The sequence below is a fragment of the Magnolia sinica genome, chromosome 1, assembly GCF_029962835.1.
Source record: "Magnolia sinica isolate HGM2019 chromosome 1, MsV1, whole genome shotgun sequence".
NCBI lineage: Eukaryota > Viridiplantae > Streptophyta > Magnoliopsida > Magnoliales > Magnoliaceae > Magnolia > Magnolia sinica.
Genome location: NC_080573.1, coordinates 129550244 through 129571853, shown reverse-complemented (window position 1 = coordinate 129571853; position 21610 = coordinate 129550244). Strand labels below are relative to the sequence as shown.

Below are 21610 nucleotides of genomic sequence, written 5' to 3'. Positions count from 1 at the left end.
CTTAGAAAGTTTTCAACGGTAGAAATTCAATCCTCATTGCTTCCTGTGGTGTGGTCCACTTGAGCCTTCAATCTGCCTCTTTTTTGGGCACATGTCCTAAAATGATATGTCAAAATGGATAGACGGCATGAATAAAACATCTACATCACGGTGGACCCCACAAATCCTCTAACAGGACCTTCAGTCTCTATCTAGGTCCTGGTGGGGTTAGTACCCAATCCATGCCCTTCCGAACCAGTGATGTGGGTGATGGTGTGGCCCTAGGAAGCTTTCAACGGTGGGTGTCATTATCCCCACTTTTCTGAGCGAGCAAGAGGGAGCCTCCGAGCGACGACGAGATCGTGGGAGGGAAAGAGAGAGGGGGGGCTTCAGTAGGCCGAGAGAGAGAGGAAAGAGGGTTTGCAAGTGAGGTTCGTGCATTCGAGCATGAGAGGGAGCACAAGAGGTGATTTTTGAAAGAAAAAAATAGAGTAAAAATGTCTTTTAAAAAATAATATATCCCGTACATAACGGTATAGGATGGTAGGCATTTATTTGACTAACTGTTGAAACCTTAGGCGGGTTTTAGGAAAGAGTTTAATTTTTTAAAATTCAAACAAAACATAGGCGTCCATACGACATTGTCTCTAAATTCAAAGCTAAAGAGAAATTCAAAAAATAACACCTTCAAGGAACAAAAAGATGAAAAATGATGCACCTCCACCATGTCCCAACTCGAAGCCTACATCAATCTACTTACACCAAATGACCAAAAATTTTCAAGCTATCCTATGCTGATGTTTTTGAAAATTCAAGTATGCCTATTCACTTTTGTCAAAAAAAGGGATGAAAATCCACAGTGATCAATGAAGAATACATGAGTTACATCCCAAAATAACTTATGGAAGTCCCTCCATGGCAAACAAATAGACCCGCTCCATACCATAATTAACAAGTTGACGCAGGGAAGAGAGTGAAACAATAAGAGAACGATCATCGACTTCCTCAAGTGATCAAAACCTTGAATCCACAAGGAGAGTTCTTGAGTCCACAAGAAAATAAGAGAGAAAATTCAGGTATTTTATTGAATAATGTGTGTATGATTTCTCGATTACACCACTAATAAAGAAAACCCAAACCATAGTTCAAAATTATCCAAAATAGCAAAACTCTTCTAAAGCCTAATTTCCTAATTCGCTTAGAAGTTACCCAAAATAACAAAACCCTTCTAAAGCATAATTTGCCAAAAACAGAAACATCCAAACGGACCTCACCAGAGCATTCCTAGCATTATTACAAATAATTTCTAAAAAAGACAAAAATCCTAAAACTCTAAAACTAAGGAGATACGATAAAATTAGAAATGAATAAAAATAGTAAATATTCCTAAAATAACAAATTTGAACCAAAAGCATGAGTTTTTGCTATGAAATGGAGGTGCGCGACCTGCTGTGCAAGTCGGTTGACCCCGAAACCATCATTACATAAAGATCGATAGGTTGTGCTTTTCGTGACGATGCTTGGATCAAAAGTTACGGCTCTTTTACAGTCAAAACTTTGAACGACAATTTTTCAATATCCGGAATGAATTTCTTTGAACCAGACATGCCTGGGACCTAGTTACATCATGCCCTATGTAGGACTGGATCCAGTTTTGAAGGATTACTTCCACTTTCATTTGGGCTTCTTCTGGTCCATCCATGCTAAGAGTTCATTGTGGCACGTCCTACATAACAAGTAGGCCCATCACATCATCCTCCATGCACAACCTCCCTTAAACATGAAAAAGACTACAAGTGAAAGTAGGGACAGATGCAAAAACAAAATTTCCAACATTTTTAACACACTTGAAGCCCCAAGAATGAAGAAGAAGATGGCTTGTTCGATTAATAACAGTTAAAGGATCTCATTTAACCAATATAAAAAAGATGTATAATTTGAACAAGTTTAGTTTGAATTACTTTGTATGCCACATATGCAATTTCTAAGCACCTAAGTATCATCTATCACGTCTGCCAGAGTAACAAAGTTTTTATCTCACTCAATTTTGTTTACAAAGACCTACCAGTGATCCAGATAGCCAGTCCCCCGGGCCCCACTCAATGGTTCAATTCGAACAGTAAAACATCGACCAACCGGAGAAGGATTTTTCTATTCTGTCGATGTGGGCCCCAGTGGGTGGGTGATCTGAGCCACAGAAAAAAAAAAAAAAAAAACAGCCCAGACCAGAAACGTTTCAGCCGATTGCAGATAGGAACGAGATGATGAGACTCACAGGAAAAAGGATAAAAGGTTCTTCCTTGGCACGAGGGATGCTCTGCCCTCTACCGAATCCCATTCCACGTCCCCGCCCGCGTCCCCGCCCTCTGAAAGCCATCTCTGGAAGAAAAAACATCCAAAGCCCTATATGAGAAATGCAGGAGAAAAGGAAAAGGGAAAAACCCATCTGAAAAGAAAACCAATAAATAAATAAAAATGAAATCCGTCCATAATCAGAAACGTGAGACGGGAGATAAATTCAAACCTTTCTTTCTTTTCCTTTCCTTTTCTTGGGGAGGAAGAACCCTCGAATTCGGATTCCGTTATCAGGGCGGAGATTGGGAATGGTGGAAGAGCTAAGGGCAGGGTTTGAGAGCAGAATCGCGGGAGGGAAGTGGGGTTTTGGGCTTGTGAAGTTTGAATATTTCTTCCGAATTGGACTGGACTGAAGATTGTAAATGGGCCGGGATGGTGTGTCAGCCTTTTCGGGGATGGCCCACTTTAGGCTTCAAAAGTGGACCCGATGGCTAGCCCAGCCAATCATCTGAGCTCGGGCTTTCTCTAAAAGCCCGTCAGCCCGCACAACTAATTGTTAAGTATTTCAAGGACATTTTGTCATGTATCATGCAAGATAGGACACATTTAAATAACCAACACTGATCTTGCACAGAAGTGGAAGAGGGGGCTCGACCTATATAGTGCAAGATCAACACGGGGTGGGCTTGGGCCTCTATTTTAGACTGCAAGGGTCCACCTTAGGCACGGGCGTATTTTTAAATTCCAGGCTGGGCCTACACACCCGTGCTAGTTTAGTGCCATTCATGCCCTCTAAATTGTGGATGGAACAGATCCCTAAAATGATCAAGCACTCCTAACGGTCTACTTGATGGCTATCAAATTGATGGTTAAAAGTATAATAGTGAGCATTATCAAATAGAAATGGGAAATACGCTTCTTACCGCTCTATTCCATGTAATTTTGGGTGTATGTTACATCCACAATTACTTCAGTAGTTTGAGCGGTTTGGATTATTGTATAAAAATATAGAGTACCAAGTGCTAAAGTCACAACCATTTTTTACGGGTCTTCTCATATATGAGTTTAAGATCGATCATGGTTTAAAGACTCCAACTAGTTTGATCCTGATTCACGTGGTACCTGACGAATTGGTGGCATCTCTGCCAAGTTGTCATCCATTCTGTACAATCTATTGCATAAACTTATGTTAAGATATAATAGAGAAAAAAGTACCAAAAAAAATATAAAAATAAAATAAAATGGAGTGAACACTACAATAAGAACCTTCTCGTCTACAAAAACTTGAAATCAAACTTACGGTTTTTTATTATTATTTTTTTTATTTTAAACTTTCATCCTTAAAAGAATCATCTTATGAACAGATTGTATGGGATATAAACATCACAATGGGCCCTAAAATGCTTAGAATGGTAGGTGTTTTCCTCAGTGATTCCCATGGTTTGAGCTAATTAAAATTTTGATCTGCCTTATTTTTAGACTCACATCCTCACATGAGCTTCTAAATTTGATGAACCAAGTGGATGTATCATACAAGACTCCAGATCTTTTGGTTACTCAAGCTCCCTACATCATCATAATGCTGTTTGCAGGAAAATCGGTCCTTTGGAAGTAGTGGAATTGGTCCCACCCTCTCTCTCTCTCTCTCTCAACCAACAGGGCCACCTCACCTAAAGTTGAGGACTAAAACTTTGATAATACGGCTGAGTGCAATGGATGATACACGAGCATTACTTAGAAATTGCATGCATAGCATACAAATAATTTAAACCAAACTGCCTAAAAATTATGGGTTGTAATCTAAATTCGGATGCTCGTATGTGCAATGCCGGTACAATATGCATATCCACCTACTTACAGTCACATATTTAAAATTTCTGACATGTTAGTGTTAGAGTGTTAAGGTTTCTTGATATACATTAAAATGCCATCTTCTCACAATTGGAACTTCTAGAGAAAGTGGTTACTTCACATGGTATCAAAGTCATATGCCTCAATGTAGACCTATCGTACAGCCCAGCTAGGCCAGTCAATGGGCCCACTTAACATGGGCAATGGGCGAACAAGTAAAATGGTTGCTGGCCTAACATTTTTAGAAAAACATCAAATGGCTAGAAAAGCTGAAGTTCTGTACAAATTAAAAAAGAAACCTTTGCATTCTCTCAAACATTTCAAAACTCAAAATAGCATAGATGACTAGAGCCTGAAAATCATCACATCACTACATCTTGTGGGTCTTCAAAATTGGGATCCTTAGCATCAATGGCCCCATTCTTGAACCCGTCGATCTCGACCATCGAAAGCCGATGATCACCAGACCACGTGAACTTCCCGCCATACCCTCCCTTCTTAGGAGCTCCGTTCACGCCAGTGGCTGATTTTCGATCCTTTCGATCGCCATGATCAGTTTTGAGGTGGGCCTTAGATCCTTTTCCAGTGGCCTCCATGCTTCTTCCTACTCGTATGTATCACTGATTGAAGAAAAAAATGCATGCAGCAATGGAAAGCAGTGAACTTTTTTTATAAAGACAAGATGGACGACTGTAGGGATAAGGATGCTAACGTGGAGATAGAATTGAATATTACAGAAACCGGCAGCTGTGGAGTGATGTCAGAGCCATCCCTGGTTTGAAGGAGGGAAAAGCTATGTACTCTGGTGGAGTGTGATGGATGATACGCAGGCACTTAAAAAGTACTTAGAAATAGCCTACTTGGCTTTCAAGAAATTCAAATTAACATGTCAAAGTTACTCGTCTCAATTCAGATGATCATCAACTAAAAACTAAGCTTATTTGATTATTGGCTATCTGATTGGTGACCTGTTATTTGGACGGTTAAAAATAAAAGTATCCATTTGTCCTATTTCTAGAAACAAGTGTCCAGGAATCAGAGGATAAGGTTTCCTCAACCAATAGAGACGGTACTATTTTAATGTGTGCCACGTGGAACATTTCTAAGTGTCTGCGTATCAAGCCTCACAATCTGCCAGAGTATCAAATAACTTCGCTTTGAGAGTTAAGATAGAGCTATTGTACGGTATATATGGAAGAACAGGGATAGGATGGACCGATCTATCTCTGCAGTAAAGGTGTACCGTTGATGTATCAAATCGGGCCCATCCATCTTCTGGCCATGTCTCAAATGTCCAATGTTTCAAAAATCACACATTTTCCAATCATGGCCATTGCTTTTCTTTAATCCCACCCAATTGTTGTTTTCATCTGTTGATTTGAGGGCCACCAATCTGATGGCTAGGATCATTGGATCTATGTATATTTTGAAACATTGTTCATCCACATAAGGTGCAATTAGATGGACAGTAACAAACTGTAAATCATCCATGACGTGAATTTTGGAGGGATGACTCTCACGTAAATTCCGGTTTTAGGGCTTAACCGCATCATCTCCTAATCCGGGCCATTCATTTATTGGGTCCACGGTAGGTTGACCATACCATAATTCCAGCTGCTCATCTTGGGCTTTTTTCTAGTTCCACGTGGACAGTTGCTTCGTTTCTCTTCCTAAATAATGCAGATGCCTTGGACATTCCATAGAGAACAATATGGGCCATTGATTGCAAGAGAGACAGACAATCAAGAGAGGGACCCACACGATGGATGGTTTATATCAATGATGGGATCATTAGTAGAATGATCAATATAGACCGTCCATTTACCTAGGCAATGAATGGGCTGTTAGGATCATCCTACAGAAGTGATTTTATGATAGGCATGCAAAATCAAGGGTGGAACCCACATGATAAATAGTCTATGTCAATGACTAAACCATTTGCGGTTCATTGATCTGAGCTGTAATGAGATGCGACTAGTTGCATTGGACATTTAGGTTCATTGATCTGAGCTGTCCATTTTGAAATGTGGATGGTCGATCACAATCGGGGCACTGCTCAGTGAATGGCTTTCAAATGGATGGTCAATGTGATCTAAAACATAATAGCTTGGTCATCAATCTGAACCATCCCATTGGAGGATCCTACCTGGGACTGATTATCACAGGAGCAGTCGATTCAGTCAAACGAGGTAACCATCTGAACTCTCGTCGTGCTGAAGACGCTTGAGAATCATTCAGGCTGGGCAAATGGACGGTCTGAATTGGCGATTGTACTATTTTGTTGTGCCTTATTTCTGAAAATTTTGGGCAAGTCCACCAGAGGTGACATGTATTATTGTATGAGTAACAGGAGATGTATAAAAAGATCTTCAAAGATTAATTTTGAGATCTTTTCATCTGCTTGGTTACCAAAGTGAAGAAGCAGGATTTAACTGTTTAGGATATAAAAAATTATAAGCACAACCAAAGAGAAACCTCAGCCAACAAAATTGTGAAGCAAGCGTCTAAAAGGCATTCAAAAGTGAGACCATAGTAGAGAGAAATGTATCAAAAAAATAATTTAGAAAAGAAAAAAACTTAAAAAGTTTCTAAACTGCTATAACCTATATCATAAATCTATAAATAACATAGGAATATAAAGAGAAAATAACTAACAACCCTAATAAAACCAATTTAACATAACAATTCAACAAACTTATGTTGTAGTTTTATCTTTTATCTCAACTTATAATAGGAATAGTGGTAATTCTTAGCCATGCTTATATGTTAGATTTGCTCTTTATTCAATATCAAGTATTTTTTTTTAAAGACGCATTTTTACAATTGTTTACGATGAACGATTGTAAAAAAGGTACAAAGTAACTCATTTTCGGAAAAAGAACTTCACCCTCCGATTATTAGAGGACCTTTATCAAATTCTATATGCGGCTGAGTAATTATTATTTTGATGCTTGGGGTCAAAATTAATTAGCTTAGATCAAGCTGCTATATCAATTTTGACACTCCTACATAGTTGAAAACAAACCAACCGTACATCCAACGCAATCACGCAGGAATGTAATTAGTTCAATATGAGTTCATTGTTCTTAAAAGGGATAGCCCAAAGAAATTGCTTTTCCTTTTTTTCCGGGTGCGTGTTGCTCATACCCTTTGGATTAGAATGTTTTATGGTATTCTTACTCACTGTCCATTTAAAGGGCACCCATTGGATGGCTACAATCAAATTAGTGATGCATTTGGAAAATGTACATGTGGCATAAATTGGTTGGGATTGGTCGTTGTTCTGCAATGTGTGGGTTTTGGCCACGGTGTCTATCTGTCCATATCATTTTAAGATGCAAAGCCCTAAGATAAGGCAAATTCATGGCCCGAGTGGACCACACAATTAAGATTAAACATTTACCATTGAAAACTTTGAGGGCCACTGGAGTTTTGGATCAAGCAGAAATTTAATCCAGATCCATGCGACCTTATGAACAGGTTAGATGGCAATGAACCATCAAGGTGAAGGGAAGGTTTCCACTGTGTTTGTCATTATCACTCATTATTACCACTGATTCTTGTGGTGTGAATTGTCATTATCACTCATTATTACCACTCATTCATATGGTGTGGTTCCCTTGAGCTTGGATTTACTTCATTTTTTAATTTGTTCTCTGTAATAATAAGTCAAAATGGATGGAAAGAGTAAATAAAACCCATCCAACAAGGTTAAACCCAATCAGACTAAAACGAGGAAATCACAGTCATCAAAGTCACAATTCCAAAATCACATTGCTTGAACAATCCAGACCGTGTGGTATTTTTAAACATAGTCAGATAATCTAATAAACATCATTTTTTGTTCATTTTACATCCAAACTGGCACCCATGATTTGACACTTTAATTTAAATTACTTGTATTCCACGCATGCAATTTCACTGCCAGAGTATCAAAGCTTTTCCAAAAAAACAAAAGAAAACATATAACCTCATCTTATCTCCATTTCGATAAAAGGTTCGCACGGAGAATGCATATTTTACAAAGGCTGCAAACTACATAGTCTTTTGTACATGAATGGGAGGCCTGCCAGCTATGAAACTATTCTTCTTAGCTAGCAAAGATGAAAAAGAGCCCCTTGAAGGCTTCTTTGATATGGTCCTTGTATATGTCCCCGGGGAATAAGATCTGTTACAATCCAGTCCACCTCCATAGCTCTTGCATGATTTCATTCTCTTTCTGTAGGGATTCTCTTTCTTTGCAAGATCCTCAATGCATCTTACATTGGATAGAGATGTAAAGGACTGGGATTTCCCTTGAAAGTGCGTGGAAAGTCCTCTCCTGCAAAACCCAATAAAGAATACATTAGACTAATCCACAACCCACAGGCCCTTTTTATACTTTTGGTACACTAGCGTGTATAGTAGATATTGAAGAAAATTGACAATCTGATCAGTGGGGGCATTTTGGGAATAAATGGTATGATTGCTTGAGTAGGATTGCAGGCCTGCAATCACTGGACTGGGGACATTTTTAAATGAACGGTGTGGATAAGGTTTCATTTTAATAAAATGGGTATTTGCAAATTTAGTAGTCAAGGGTATTTAGGGAATAAATAGCATAAATGCTTCTGATCTATCAATTTATTATGTGTATGCATTTGTTGGGGCATTTTGAGAAATTGGCTTGAACACTTGAAATGGACCACAATTGCAGAAAACTGGGTAGGGCCATATTGGGAAATAAATTGTCAAAATTGGATAACAGAAATTTTTTATGTGCCCCAGCTACATGGTGATTGGGACGATCGAAGTCATTGATCATATGGGCCCCATCATGGATGGGGTGTGTTTTCAAAATCTCCCAGAAATGGATACTGTAATTGTATTTCTCCTTGACCGTCCATTCCTAGTCTACTGATCAAAGGGTTAGGATCTTTCAATTGGGAAATCTTCAAGGTTATCATAAGCCATTCAAAAGGTTTCAGATCAGCGAACTATGGCCTCACATGTACGGGATCTTGAGCGTATGCAACAGAACTTCAACATATAAAAAAAAAACTGTTTTATTTTTATTTTTATTTTCAGCCAGTGTGGCACTTCGGTGTAAATCCGATCCGTGAAAACGGTGGACCATACCGAGGAGATCATATGGAGAAAAAATTGGAACGGTCCACTAATTAAAACGGCCAGAAATAAATTGAGTGAGATCATTGGCTTTCCATTGATCTTAACAGTGTAACCCACCTGATAAATGGGTCGTCCTGGTTTCTATTATAAACAGTCTTTATGATGTGTCCCACCATTTCCACGGTCCAGATGTTATAAAAAATGACGAGTTGGGAGGTAAGAAACCGTTGCATGTTAAAGTTCTTATTGTATTTGAATCTGGAAATGGTGGGGGCATTTTGGGAACAGAAGATACAAATTATCAATCCTTTATCATGCACCATACATAACTATCATGAAAGGAGACGATCCAACGGTTGAGGGACTCACTTGATAGGGAGGTGGGCCATTAGCTCTGACAATTCGTATAGAGGCCCATTTGAGACTAGCTGGGGTGATGATGACGGCGGTGATGACGGTGATGATGATAACGGTGGTGATGCAAATGTAGTAGAAGAAGTCGCATCCTCCGTCAAGTCCGACGAAGACGATGAAATGGACGCACCGGATTCGTCTGATGATATGGAATCGAAGAGATCATCATCGCAATCCATGATCACATGATCGTGCCGTGGCCCCTTGATAGAAGAAACATTGACCGTTGACGTCGAGAACCCTATGAACATTTTCTCTGCAACTTCACCCATGAGAGAGAGATTTCCAAGCGAGAGAGAGATTTCCGAGAGAGAGAGAGAGAGAGATTTCCAAGCAAGCACGAATACGAAGGTATGAGGTGGGGCTGAAGGCCTGTATATATACACGTTGCCATTGTGCATCATGCTTCTCTTTTTTATAATAGAGAAATGTAATTTGTTTGTTAAAAAACTTCAGTGCTCTGCTAGAGTACGATGGTTGATACGCAGTCACCAAGGAATTTTACATATGGCATATGATTAACTAATTTAAACCGTCCAAATGGTATTCCATAATTTAGATGAATCACTAAATAAAATTTATGCGGATTAAGATTTTTTTAAATGGACGATTGATGTTCATTTCATGTACAGTTGTAGTCTAGATTTAAGAAACAAATGGTTATTATCTCGATATCATCTCACCTATCCATGATATTCCGAAATTTTTAACGGTTTATTTTGATTTAATATATACCACGTGTATAATTTTTGAGTGCCTGCAGGTCCACCATCACAATCTTCACGAGTATCCAACGACTCCCGTTTGTTTAATTGGATGTGTGGATGGAACGCGTGGCGGCAAACACAAGGAGGTAAGGTTATTAAAGGGAGAGTAATCATAGTACGCACTCGGGCATAGATAGTATCCTCGGCCTTTCAGGTTTGTGGAAGTGGGGCCGATGCTTAGCGATCAATACCGTTGGTCCAATGGGCCACACGTTGAACAGATCACCACCCAAAATTTTCTGCAGATAGGAAGATCCTGGTCATACAATATTTGTTCTTTTCAAGTTGAATGTTTACCGTTGTAGTACTAGCCATCTTTTTGTGGGTCATCAATTGAATGGATAGGATTTTTCCATCAAGAAATCCGTTTTACCAAGTTCGTTCCATCCGATGAACGGTGTCAATTGCAAAAATACCTGCCTAGGAGGTGAATACATATCCTCGGGCCGAGGATCATAACTATTCAGGAAATAGGATCTATTTTTAAAGTTATGTTTTGAAATTCGAAATTATCATGTTTCTGATAGCTCGGGTCCGATCGTACTAAGAAAAGCTGGGTTGCTAAGGATAAGGCCTGAGGCCTTGAATTCATCCATATCCTAGTCACCACCACCTTTTTGGCATTAACCACTTGCATTTTCTATTTCAGAATTTCAGGAAAACCACCCACAGGAATATAGACACGTCTAGGGCTTTTGCAAGGCAGCCACAGATTCGGGTTGGGGCCCACTAGAAATTGTCCAGAGAAAACCTAGAATGTGGGTGCGGCTTCGATGGATCGTCCATCGAGGTGGGTGGATCCTTCTTGATGTTTTTTTTTCTTAAATCCACTCCGTCCATCTGTTTTCAAATATAATTTTAGAGTATGATGCAAAAAATGAATAATATCAAAATTTTAAGTGGATCGCACCGGAGGAAACGATGGTGATTGAATCCCATTGTTAAGAACTTCTTAGCAGCCATCGGAATGTTATTTTCCATCCAAGCTGTTGTTAAGGTCATAAATATATGGATGAAGGTAATATACAGATATCAGCTTGATCCAAAACTTTTCTGGCCCACAATAAATTTTTTATGGTTAATCAGCACTATTTTCTTAACGTGGTCTGTTTGAAATTTGGATCTTCTTCATTTTTTAAATTTTCCATTGGAATGATCTTACAAAACGGATGAACGGCATAGATGTAAGGAAAATACATCATACGAGGCCCCACAGTCAGGAATCCCCCAACCTCTGTGGATCTGCGTATCCACCGAAGCCGCGCCCCTAGAATGGTGTCACTTTTATGAACGTGGATAGCGGGCCCTGCCAGCAGCCACGTCGCTAGGGGACGATGCTATGTGGGCCTCACCATGATACATGCAAATCTCAGATGGACCTCCCCACACGAAACATTGGTGATTTAACGTGCATCATTAAAAACTTCTGGGGCCCACTGTAATGTTGATTTTTCATCTAACCCATTTTTTACGTCACGTGGAATTGGATGAAGGGAAAATAAATGAGTGCGGATCCTCTGCCTCCCGGAGGCAGGAACTCCCTGCCTCCAGCGTTTTCATTGGTCAACGTCACTGTAAGTGCCACCTCGTCAACTTTTATCAACTTTTTAAATATAATAGTTGCAGTAAATTTAATAAAAACTATAACGGAGACGTTAAACGGAAGCGGTTTGCGCGCTGAGTACCTCAGTACGGCAAGCGTGATGAGTAAAGTCTGTGGAGCCCACCGTTATTCTCATTTGTGCAATGTATCAACTCCATCCATTTCTTTTATCATCTAATTTTAGTGTTTTACAACAAAAATTAATCATATCCAAAGATCAAGTGGACCACACCACCTGAAACAGTGTAAATTGAATTCTACCATTGAAAAGTTTTTGGGCCCATGAAAGTTTTATATCAAGATGATATTTGTTTTTTCCATTCATCCATGTCTTTGTGATCTTATGTACAGTTTGGATGAAAAATAAAAATCATTGGGGGCTTAGAAACACTTCAATGGTGAAAATAAATATTTCCACTGTTTGCTTTGGTATGGTCTACTTGAGCTTTTGATATATTTAGTTTTGGGCTCAACTCCTAAAATGATCTGAAAATATGGATGGACTGCGTGGATAAACCACATGAATTCATAATGGGCTCAATAGAGTTTACTCATTACGATAAGACTCAGTACGCAATCCGATTTCACATTTTAGACGCGGATTTCCTGCCAAAGCCTTTTGCAATAAGATGCTACGCAAAGATTACAGATGGGCCCACTGCGACATTTGTGATAAATCCAACCTGTTCATCCATTTTTAGAAATCATTTTAGGACATCATACCAAAACTAATGAATATACAAAACTCAAATGGGCCACACGAGAGGAAACAATGGGGATTTAGTGTCCACCGTTGAAATATTTATATGGCTACAAAAGTTTCGGTCTAATATTTTAGCGTTTTCACTTCATCCTAGTAAAAATGACCTTATATACAGTTTGGATGGCATATAAACATCAAGAGGCACAGGAAGGTTTAAATGGTAGGAATTTCTTTCTCCACTGTTTCATCTTGTATGGCCCAGTTGAGTTTTTTATCATCCTAATTTTTTGTTACATGTCTTAAAATGAGCTCTAAAAATGGATGAATGGATTGAAATTCTTATAAACATCACGGTGGACCCCACCATACATCCAGCGCTGGAACTTCATGTAAAACGCTTTCCCCAGTGAATCCGCATCCACGGTTTCCACTGGAAACGTATTGGCTACTCCCCTGCCACTTGGTGCTATGTGGGCCCACCATGATGTATGTGTTTCATCCATGCCGTCCATTTATTTTTCTAGATCATTTTATGGTCTGAGACCAAAAATGAGGTATAACCCAATCTCAAGCGGATCACATTGCATGAAACAGTGTTGAATGAACGTTAACCATTAAAAACTTTTTGAGGACCATAAAAGTTTTGGATCAAGCTGATCTTTGATTTTTCCATTCACTTGGGTCTTTATGACCAAACCAACATATTGGATGTCAAAAAAATAGTACGGTGGGCCTTATGAGGACTTTAATGATGGATATCCAATCACCATTGTTTTCCTGTGGCATGGTCCATATGAGATTTATATTCCTCTCATTTTTGGGATCAACTCCTAAATTTATATGTAAAAATAGATTAACAGAATGGATGAAACACATACATCATGGTGGGGAAGTGATGTCACCCATTTATATAGGTCCCACTATGATGTATGTTTTGTATCCACACCGTCCATCCATTTGGAGATATCATTTTAGGGCATGAGCTAAAGTATGAATCAAATCCAAAACTCGAGTGGACCCCACTATAGAAAACAGTGGAGAGAGTCACGCCCACCATTTATTACGACCGAATCCAATCCAAACCTCGTCACTTTGAACCGCAACCCCGTCACTTTGTCTACTGAATCCCGTCACTTTGTACTGCAACCTCGTCACTTTGTCTAGTGAACCCTGTCACTTTGTACTGCAACCACGTTACTTTGTCTGCTGAACTCCGTCACTTTGTACTACAACATCATCATTTTGTCTATTGTACCCCATCACTTTATGCTACAACCTCGTCACTTTGTCTACTGTACCCTGTTATTTTGTGTTGCAATCTCGTCACTTTATCTAGTGACCTCGTCACTTTGTACTACAACCTCGTCACTTTGTCTACTGAACCCCGTTACTTTATACTGCAACCTCGTCACTTTGTTTACTGTACCCCGTCACTTTGTACTACAACCTCGTCACTTTGTCTAGTGAACCCCGTCACTTTGTTCTGCAATCCCGTCACTTTGTCTAGTGAACCTCGTTACTTTGTCTAATAAACCCTGTCACTTTGTACTGCAACATCGTTACTTTATCTAATGTACCCCGTCACTTTATGCTACAACCTCGTCACTTTGTCTACTGTACCCAGTCACTTTGTGCTGCAGTCTCGTTACTTTGTTTAGTGAATCTCGTCACCTTGTACTGCAACCTTGTTACTTTGTCTACTGAACCCCATCACTTTGTCTAGTAAACCTTGTCACTTTGTACTGCAACCCCGTCACTGTCTAGTGAACCCCGTCACTTTGTACTACAACCCCGTCACTTTGTCTACTGAACCCCATCACTTTGTACTGCAACATCGTCACTTTGTCTATTGTACCCAGTCACTTTGTGCTGCAACCTCGTCATTTTGTCTACTGTACTCAGTCACTTTGTGCTGCAACTCGTCACTTTGTCTACTTTATCTTATCACTTTGTGAAGTACTCCGTCACTTTATGATGGGGTTTTACTAGACAAAGTGATGGGGTTAAGTAGGGTTACTGGACAAAGTGATGAGGTTAAGTATGGTTACTGGACAAAGTGACGGGGTATAGTAGACAAAGTGACGAGGTCATGACAGTGACGAGGTACAATAAACAAAGTGACGATGTTGCGTACAAAGTGACGGGGTACAATAGATAAAGTGATGGGATTATTGGACAAAGTGACGGGGCTCCACTTGACAAAGTGACATGTTGATAGACAAAGTGACGAGGTTATAGACAAAGTAACGAGGTTCATTAGACAAAGTGATTAGGTTGCAAGATAAAGTGATGGGGTCACTAGACAAAGTGGCGAGATTACAATACAAAATGACGGGGGCATAGTAAACAAAGTGACGAGGTTGTAGTATAAAGTGACGGGGTACAATAGTCAAAGTGATGATGTTGTAGTACAAAGTGACGGAGTTCAGCAGACAAAGTGACGGGGTTCACTAGACAAAGTGATGAGGTTGAAGTACAAAGTGACGGGATTCAGTAGACAAAGTGATGGGGTTGCGGTTCAAAGTGACAGGGTTCAGTAGACAAATTTGGATTGGATTCAGTCATAATAAATGGTGGGCGTGACTCTCTCCACTGCTTTCTATGGTGAGGTCCACTCGAGTTTTGGATTTGATTCATTCTTTGGCTCATGCCTTAAATGATCTCTCCAAATGGATGGACGGTGTGGATACAAAACATGCATCATAGTGGGACCCATATAAATGGGTGACATCACTTCCCCACCATGATGTATGTGTTTCATCCATTCCGTTAATCTATTTTTACATATAATTTTAGGAGTTGATCCCAAAAATGAGAGGAATATAAATCTCATATGGACCATACCACAGGAAAACAATGGTGATTGGATATCCATCATTAAAGTCCTCATAAGGCCTACTGTACTGTTTATTTGACATCCAATATGTTGGTTTGGTCATAAAGACCCAAGTGAAGGGAAAAATCAAAGATCAACTTGATCCAAAACTTTTATGGTCCTCAAAAAGTTTTTAATGGTTAACGTTCATTTAGCACTGTTTCATGCAATGTGATCCGCTTGAGATTGGGTTATACCTCATTTTTGGTCTCTGACCATAAAATGATCTAGAAAAATAAATGGACGGCATGGATGAAACACATACATCATGGTGGGCCCACATAGCACCAAGTGGCAGGGGAGTAGCCAATACGTTTCCAATGGAAACCGTGGATGCGGATTCACTGGGGAAAGCGTTTTGCATGAAGTTCCAGCGTTGGATGTATGGTGGGTCTACCGTGTGTTTATAAGAATTCCAATCCATTCATCCATTTTTAGAGCTCATTTTAAGACATGTAACAAAAAATTAGGATGATAAAAAACTCAACTGGGCCATACAAGATGAAACAATGGAGAAAGAAATTCCTACCATTTAAACCTTCCTGTGCCTCTTGATGTTTATATGCCATCCAAACTGTATATAAGGTCATTTTTACCAGGATGAAGTGAAAATGCTAAAATATTAGACCGAAACTTTTGTGGCCATATAAATATTTCAACGGTGGACACTAAATCCCCATTGTTTCCTCTCGTGTGGCCCATTTGAGTTTTGTATATTCATTAGTTTTGGTATGATGTCCTAAAATGATTTATAAAAATGGATGAACGGGTTAGATTTATCACAAACGTCGCAGTGAGCCCATCTATAATCCTTGCGTAGCATCTTATTGCAAAAGGCTTTGGCAGGAAATCCGCGTCTAAAATGTGAAATCGGATTGTGTACCGAGTCTTATCGTAATGAGTAAACTCTATTAAGCCCATTGTGAATTCATGTGGTTTATCCACATCGTCCATCCGTATTTTCAGATCATTTTAGGAGTTGAGCCCAAAACTGAAGTATATCAAAAGCTCAAGTGGACCATACCAAAGGAAACAGTGGAAATATTTATTTTCACCATTGAAGTGTTTCTAAGCCCCCAATGATTTTTATTTTTCATCCAAACTGTACATAAGATTACAAAGACATGGATGAATGGAAAAAATAAATATCATCTTGATATAAAACTTCCATGACCCCAAAAACTTTTCAATGGTAGAATTCAATTCACACTGTTTCAGGTGGTGTGGTCCACTTGATCCTGGGATATGATTAATTTTTGTTGTAAAACACTAAAATTAGATGTTAAAAGAAATGGATGGAGTTGATACATTGCACGAATGAGAATAACGGTGGGCTCCACAGACTCTACTCATTACGCCTACCGTACTGAGGTGCTGTACGCGCAAACCGCTGCCGTTTAACTTCTCCGTTATAGTTTTTATTAAATTTACTTTTTTTATTATATTTAAAATATTGATGAGGTGGCACTTGCAGTGACGTTGACCAATGAAAACGCTGGAGGCAGGGAGTTCCTGCCTCCGGGAGGCAGAGGATCCGCACTCAAAATAAATATCCTCTTGATCCAAAACTTTTGTGCTGGAGAATTTTCTAAATAGTAGGCCTTCATTCGCCATGGTTTACTGTGGTGCCGACCATTGAGATTTGGATCTGTCTTATTTTTCAATTATTTTTTAAAATGAGCTATCAGGTTCATGGGCTTTGTGATAAAACACATAAGCTCGTTTGGGAGCTTGAATTTGTAATGAAATGCATGTAAATCTAATTCTTTTGTTTAGGAGCTTGTATTTGAGGGGCATTGAAATTCTTCCTATATTCATGTAACTTAGATTTTATTAACTAAATTAGATTTTATATATTAAATTTATATGTGTGTGTGTGTGTGTAGAGACATATATTTGATAGGATGATTGTAATAATTCCAAATATATATATTTGGCAAAAAAGAAGAAAAGAGAGGAAATTATGAGCCTTTAGTGGGTCACAAATGTAAGGATCACAAAAACCCAACTCATTGATGTTTTTATTCGTCTAATTAGATGTCCAAGGTGCAGATGGTTCAGATCATTCCATCGATGCAATTTTAGTGTTGCAATTGATAATTGAATTATTTTGGGTATCATCAGTGTACCATGTGTCTAATGAATTAGTCTTTGGGAGACACCTTCATTATAGATGAGACTCTCTTGCCCTGTAAAGAAGGTAAAAAGGCATATTTTTTTTATTACGCACCAAAAAGGTAGATTTGAAATACCTCCAAATATAAAAATGTCAAATGTAAAAAAGCAACTATTTGGATTTGAAATACACATGTTTACCACCAAATCCAAGATGCAAAACTCGATGATGTATCATGGTAGGGCTCACAAAGCACCAACAAGTAGTGACTCGCTCCTGACAAGGTTAGTATGCAATCCATATCCCACTTTTCTTCGGCTTATTAGCAGTTGGCTTACTCGCTCTTGACAAGGTTAGTATGCAATCCACATCCCACTTTTCTTCGATTTATTAGCAGTTGGCTTTGTTTTGAATGTATGTAGCTGCATGTGTGTGCTAAAATCAGTTATCATGTGTGTCTAACCTAGATTGGAGGTATTTTTTATCTTTTGGCCAAGCAAACTAAAAAGAGAGAAAAAAAGGTTTCTTTGTTGAGAGAGAGATTTCAAACAACATTTGTGAGTTTTCTTTCTTGGAGAAAAAGAGGAAAAATAAGAAGAAAGAATGGATTTTGTAAAAGACAGAATAAGAGCATTCTATCACTAAAATCTTTGCATCCAAGTTTGTGAATGTTCATCCATAACACTGATTTCTTCAATTGTCTTCTTCAAGGGTTGTGTTGAGGATTTTCAATAATCTCTAGTTTGTGCGAAATTCCATTTCTTTTATGTTGCTTGTAATTCTTAGTTGTGTGATGTAGTTTGGGTGTCCAAGAGAGGTCTCTTGATGATTATATTTCTATTATTTCTATTATAGATTTGTGTTGGACTAGCTCCCGTAGTTTTTACCTTCACATCAAAGGGTTTTCCATGTAAAAAATATTAGTTTCTCTTATATCTTATATGTTCAATGATTTACTTGTTTGTGTTAGAAATGACTTTCATCATCTAAATATCTTATACCAATAATCTTATTAATTTGCGCATACAAGAGAAATGTGTACGTGGTTTCCCAACAAAGAGCAAGTCAGTGATCAGCCAGGCAAAAAGAAAATGGTAAACACCATATTCTTAAACTTTTGCGTAGTGTAACACACATTGCCAACAATATTGGTGAGTGTTGAGAAAGCTCTGTGGGCCCACCATAATGTATTTGTTTTATCTATGCCATTCATCAAGTTTACTAGATTATCTTAGGCAATTATCCCAAAAGTGATGTAGATCCAAATCTCATTTGAATCACACTATAGGAAACAATGGTGATTGAACGCTCATCATTAATACGTTCTTGAGGCTACAATAGCCTAGTCAACAGTTTTGATGTAAATTTTGAAATTATGTTGGTAGTCTAACATGACATCACATACTATGCACGAAAGCTTAGCGACGCTTAAAATTATAGGCTAAGAATTAGGGGGGTAAATATGATCACTTAAAATTTTCTTGTCTAATTGACTAATTTGCTAATTCTTTTTAATAAGGCAAATAATGCTTAACCTTTCAATACAAAGTAGGTCCAATCACATATACTACAATAAATACAACAATATAAGCAATTAGTCTATATAGATATATATAAAAAATGATCGTGTGTGGGATATCCTAACTATACAACAACTAGCACACATCTGATTATGCATTCATATAATTCAACAAATTAAACACATAAGTATAAAATAGAAATGTGTATAAATAAAAATCCTAGATATAAACATGTATAATGGTTCGGCTACTTGCCTACTTTACCCCCGACGAACACAATCTCCTCGAGTGTATCGAATTTTACTATTTGAGGTTTTAAATCAGGTTTGCATCTAACCTTTACAACGGTTTCTCCTAGGCTAACCACTAACCTACATGTATACTCTCATGTCGGAGGAACACGTTTCGGCCCGTGTCGGTGGCTCTCGTGGAGATTTATTTAATTTTCTATCAGCTAACTAGCAATCACAAGCGGTCATAATCCAAGGCCATATGTACACTCCTATCGGAGGCTCCCCCATGGAGACTATAACAATCATTAGTGGTCATAATCTAATGCCCTACGTACACTCTTACTGGAGGCTCTCTCATGAAGATTAACACGTACTTACCCGTGTCTGGTGAATACAGAATTATACAAGAGCCTATGTCTTACACAAGAATTTATCAAGTTTGGGTCACAAACTCTTCACTCAATTTTACACAATGAAGGAGTGTGACATTAACCCTACAATTGACAACTTACTTGTCAGATTAAGCTCATTTGTAGCGCCTTCTTAAAATGCTTCTTCAATGCTCTCTCATCCTTGAATCAGTTTCTCAATTACTCCAACATTTATCCATGTTGATAGTTCAACTCTACGATCAGACACCTTCCTTGCGATGCTCTAATAAGGTGACCAATGTGATGAGAGTTAGGTTAAATCTCCTACAATTAAATTATCATAGTTGGTTCCTAGTAGGGATTCACATAAATGGGTGTTCTACAAGATTTATACATAAATATGTCTATAGGTTTGTGTCTAATCTCTAGAACAATGTGGATATCAAGTTCATCTTCTTAATAGATGTTGGAATCATTAGAGTGGTAAGGCTAAAAAAGATTATTTAAATCTCATATGTTTAGAGGCTTAAGATGATAGATATGAGTGGGGAATCACCTAAGCTCTACTTGCACAAAAAATTCATCATTTTGCCCAAGGTTGAATGCTCATTTATAAGAGAATGATTTACAAAGATCAAATAACAGGTAGAAATCGGCACCTAAATTTGGCTAGAGAACTTGTTGGACAATTTTGTACATGTTCGTTCGATCAATCGAGCTCAACTTTCGACCAATTGACTCAACTTTCGACCAATTGACTCAATCGAGCTTTGCTCAAAAGTCTGTTATTGTAAGCAGTTTAATTTATAGTAGATTTGAATATCTTTTAGTCTATTTATCATGTTTTCAATGAACTCCTAAGGTTGATGGATGATCAATTAAATATATTTTTTTATTAAAGAATGTATCATGTAGATGGTAGGTTGTTTTGGGTCTAAGGTTAAGGTCACCAAGGTACATCATTTTATATGTTCCTTTAATCATTGATGATTCAAATCTTCATATGTATTCAATCTTCAGCTTCCAAGGGTTCAAATGACTCACTGACATACAGACTCACGTTATTGACTAATATGTGCACTAACAAAATCAACATTACAATGAGCCTTATGAAGTTTTTAATGATGGGCATTCAATCACCACAGTTTCTTGTGGTTTGGTCTGCCTAAGATTTGCATGTCCCATTCTTAGGCTCATGCTCGAAAATGATATATCAAGATGGATGGACAACATGGATAGAATACGTACATTACAGTGGGCTCTAATGGCAATGATCGGATGCAATCTGTATCTTAGGTAGCCCAAATTTTAATGTTTTTAGGGCATTTGAATTTAAAAGTCGTTTAGAAATAGTTATCAATACACAAATTTAAAAGTCGTTTAGAAATAGTTATCAATACACAATTTTACTTATTTTGAGATCTCTTTCTTATGATATTATGAGAATAAAATGCTTCTTTCTTTTTTTTCTTCTCGCTTTCAAATATAAGAAAGTCAAATGTGTAACAAAAGTGATGTTAGGTTATTAATCCATTACACACATAGCACGCTCATGATATTTAAAACAATCAAATTATTGGCAGCACTACTAAATTTACATTAATAGAATGATCTGGACATTCTTAACATTGCCCATATAAATCCACAGTTTAAAAACATCAACAAGTCACTCATTTGTGATCATATGCTTGTGGCCCACTCAAGGCTTGAAATTTCATCATTTTTTTGCTTAAGTGCATGTTTCAATGGACTTATTACAATACACACACACACA

The 21610-nt window shown here is 38.2% G+C and overlaps 2 protein-coding genes across 2 annotated transcripts in view; both read right to left on the bottom strand.

Moving 5' to 3' along the window:
- LOC131258376 (uncharacterized) overlaps nucleotides 1–2727 on the bottom strand; it is a 28415-nt gene extending 25688 nt beyond the window's left edge. The window contains exons 1-2 of the mRNA XM_058259663.1: nucleotides 2504–2727; nucleotides 2255–2425 (exon numbers count right to left, since the gene is read on the bottom strand). Coding sequence (XP_058115646.1) covers nucleotides 2255–2425 — 171 coding nt within the window. The 5' untranslated portion in view covers nucleotides 2504–2727. The remainder of the gene's footprint in view (nucleotides 1–2254; nucleotides 2426–2503) is intronic.
- A 5356-nt stretch (nucleotides 2728–8083) lies between these two features.
- LOC131258371 (protein OXIDATIVE STRESS 3-like) lies at nucleotides 8084–9984 on the bottom strand. Its single transcript, XM_058259653.1, has 2 exons — nucleotides 9604–9984; nucleotides 8084–8446 (listed from the first exon to the last, which is right to left on the bottom strand). The coding sequence occupies exons 1-2, from the start codon at nucleotides 9918–9920 to the stop codon at nucleotides 8161–8163; spliced, it is 603 nt and encodes a 200-aa protein (XP_058115636.1). The 5' UTR covers nucleotides 9921–9984; the 3' UTR covers nucleotides 8084–8160.
- Nucleotides 9985–21610: the final 11626 nt, after the last annotated feature.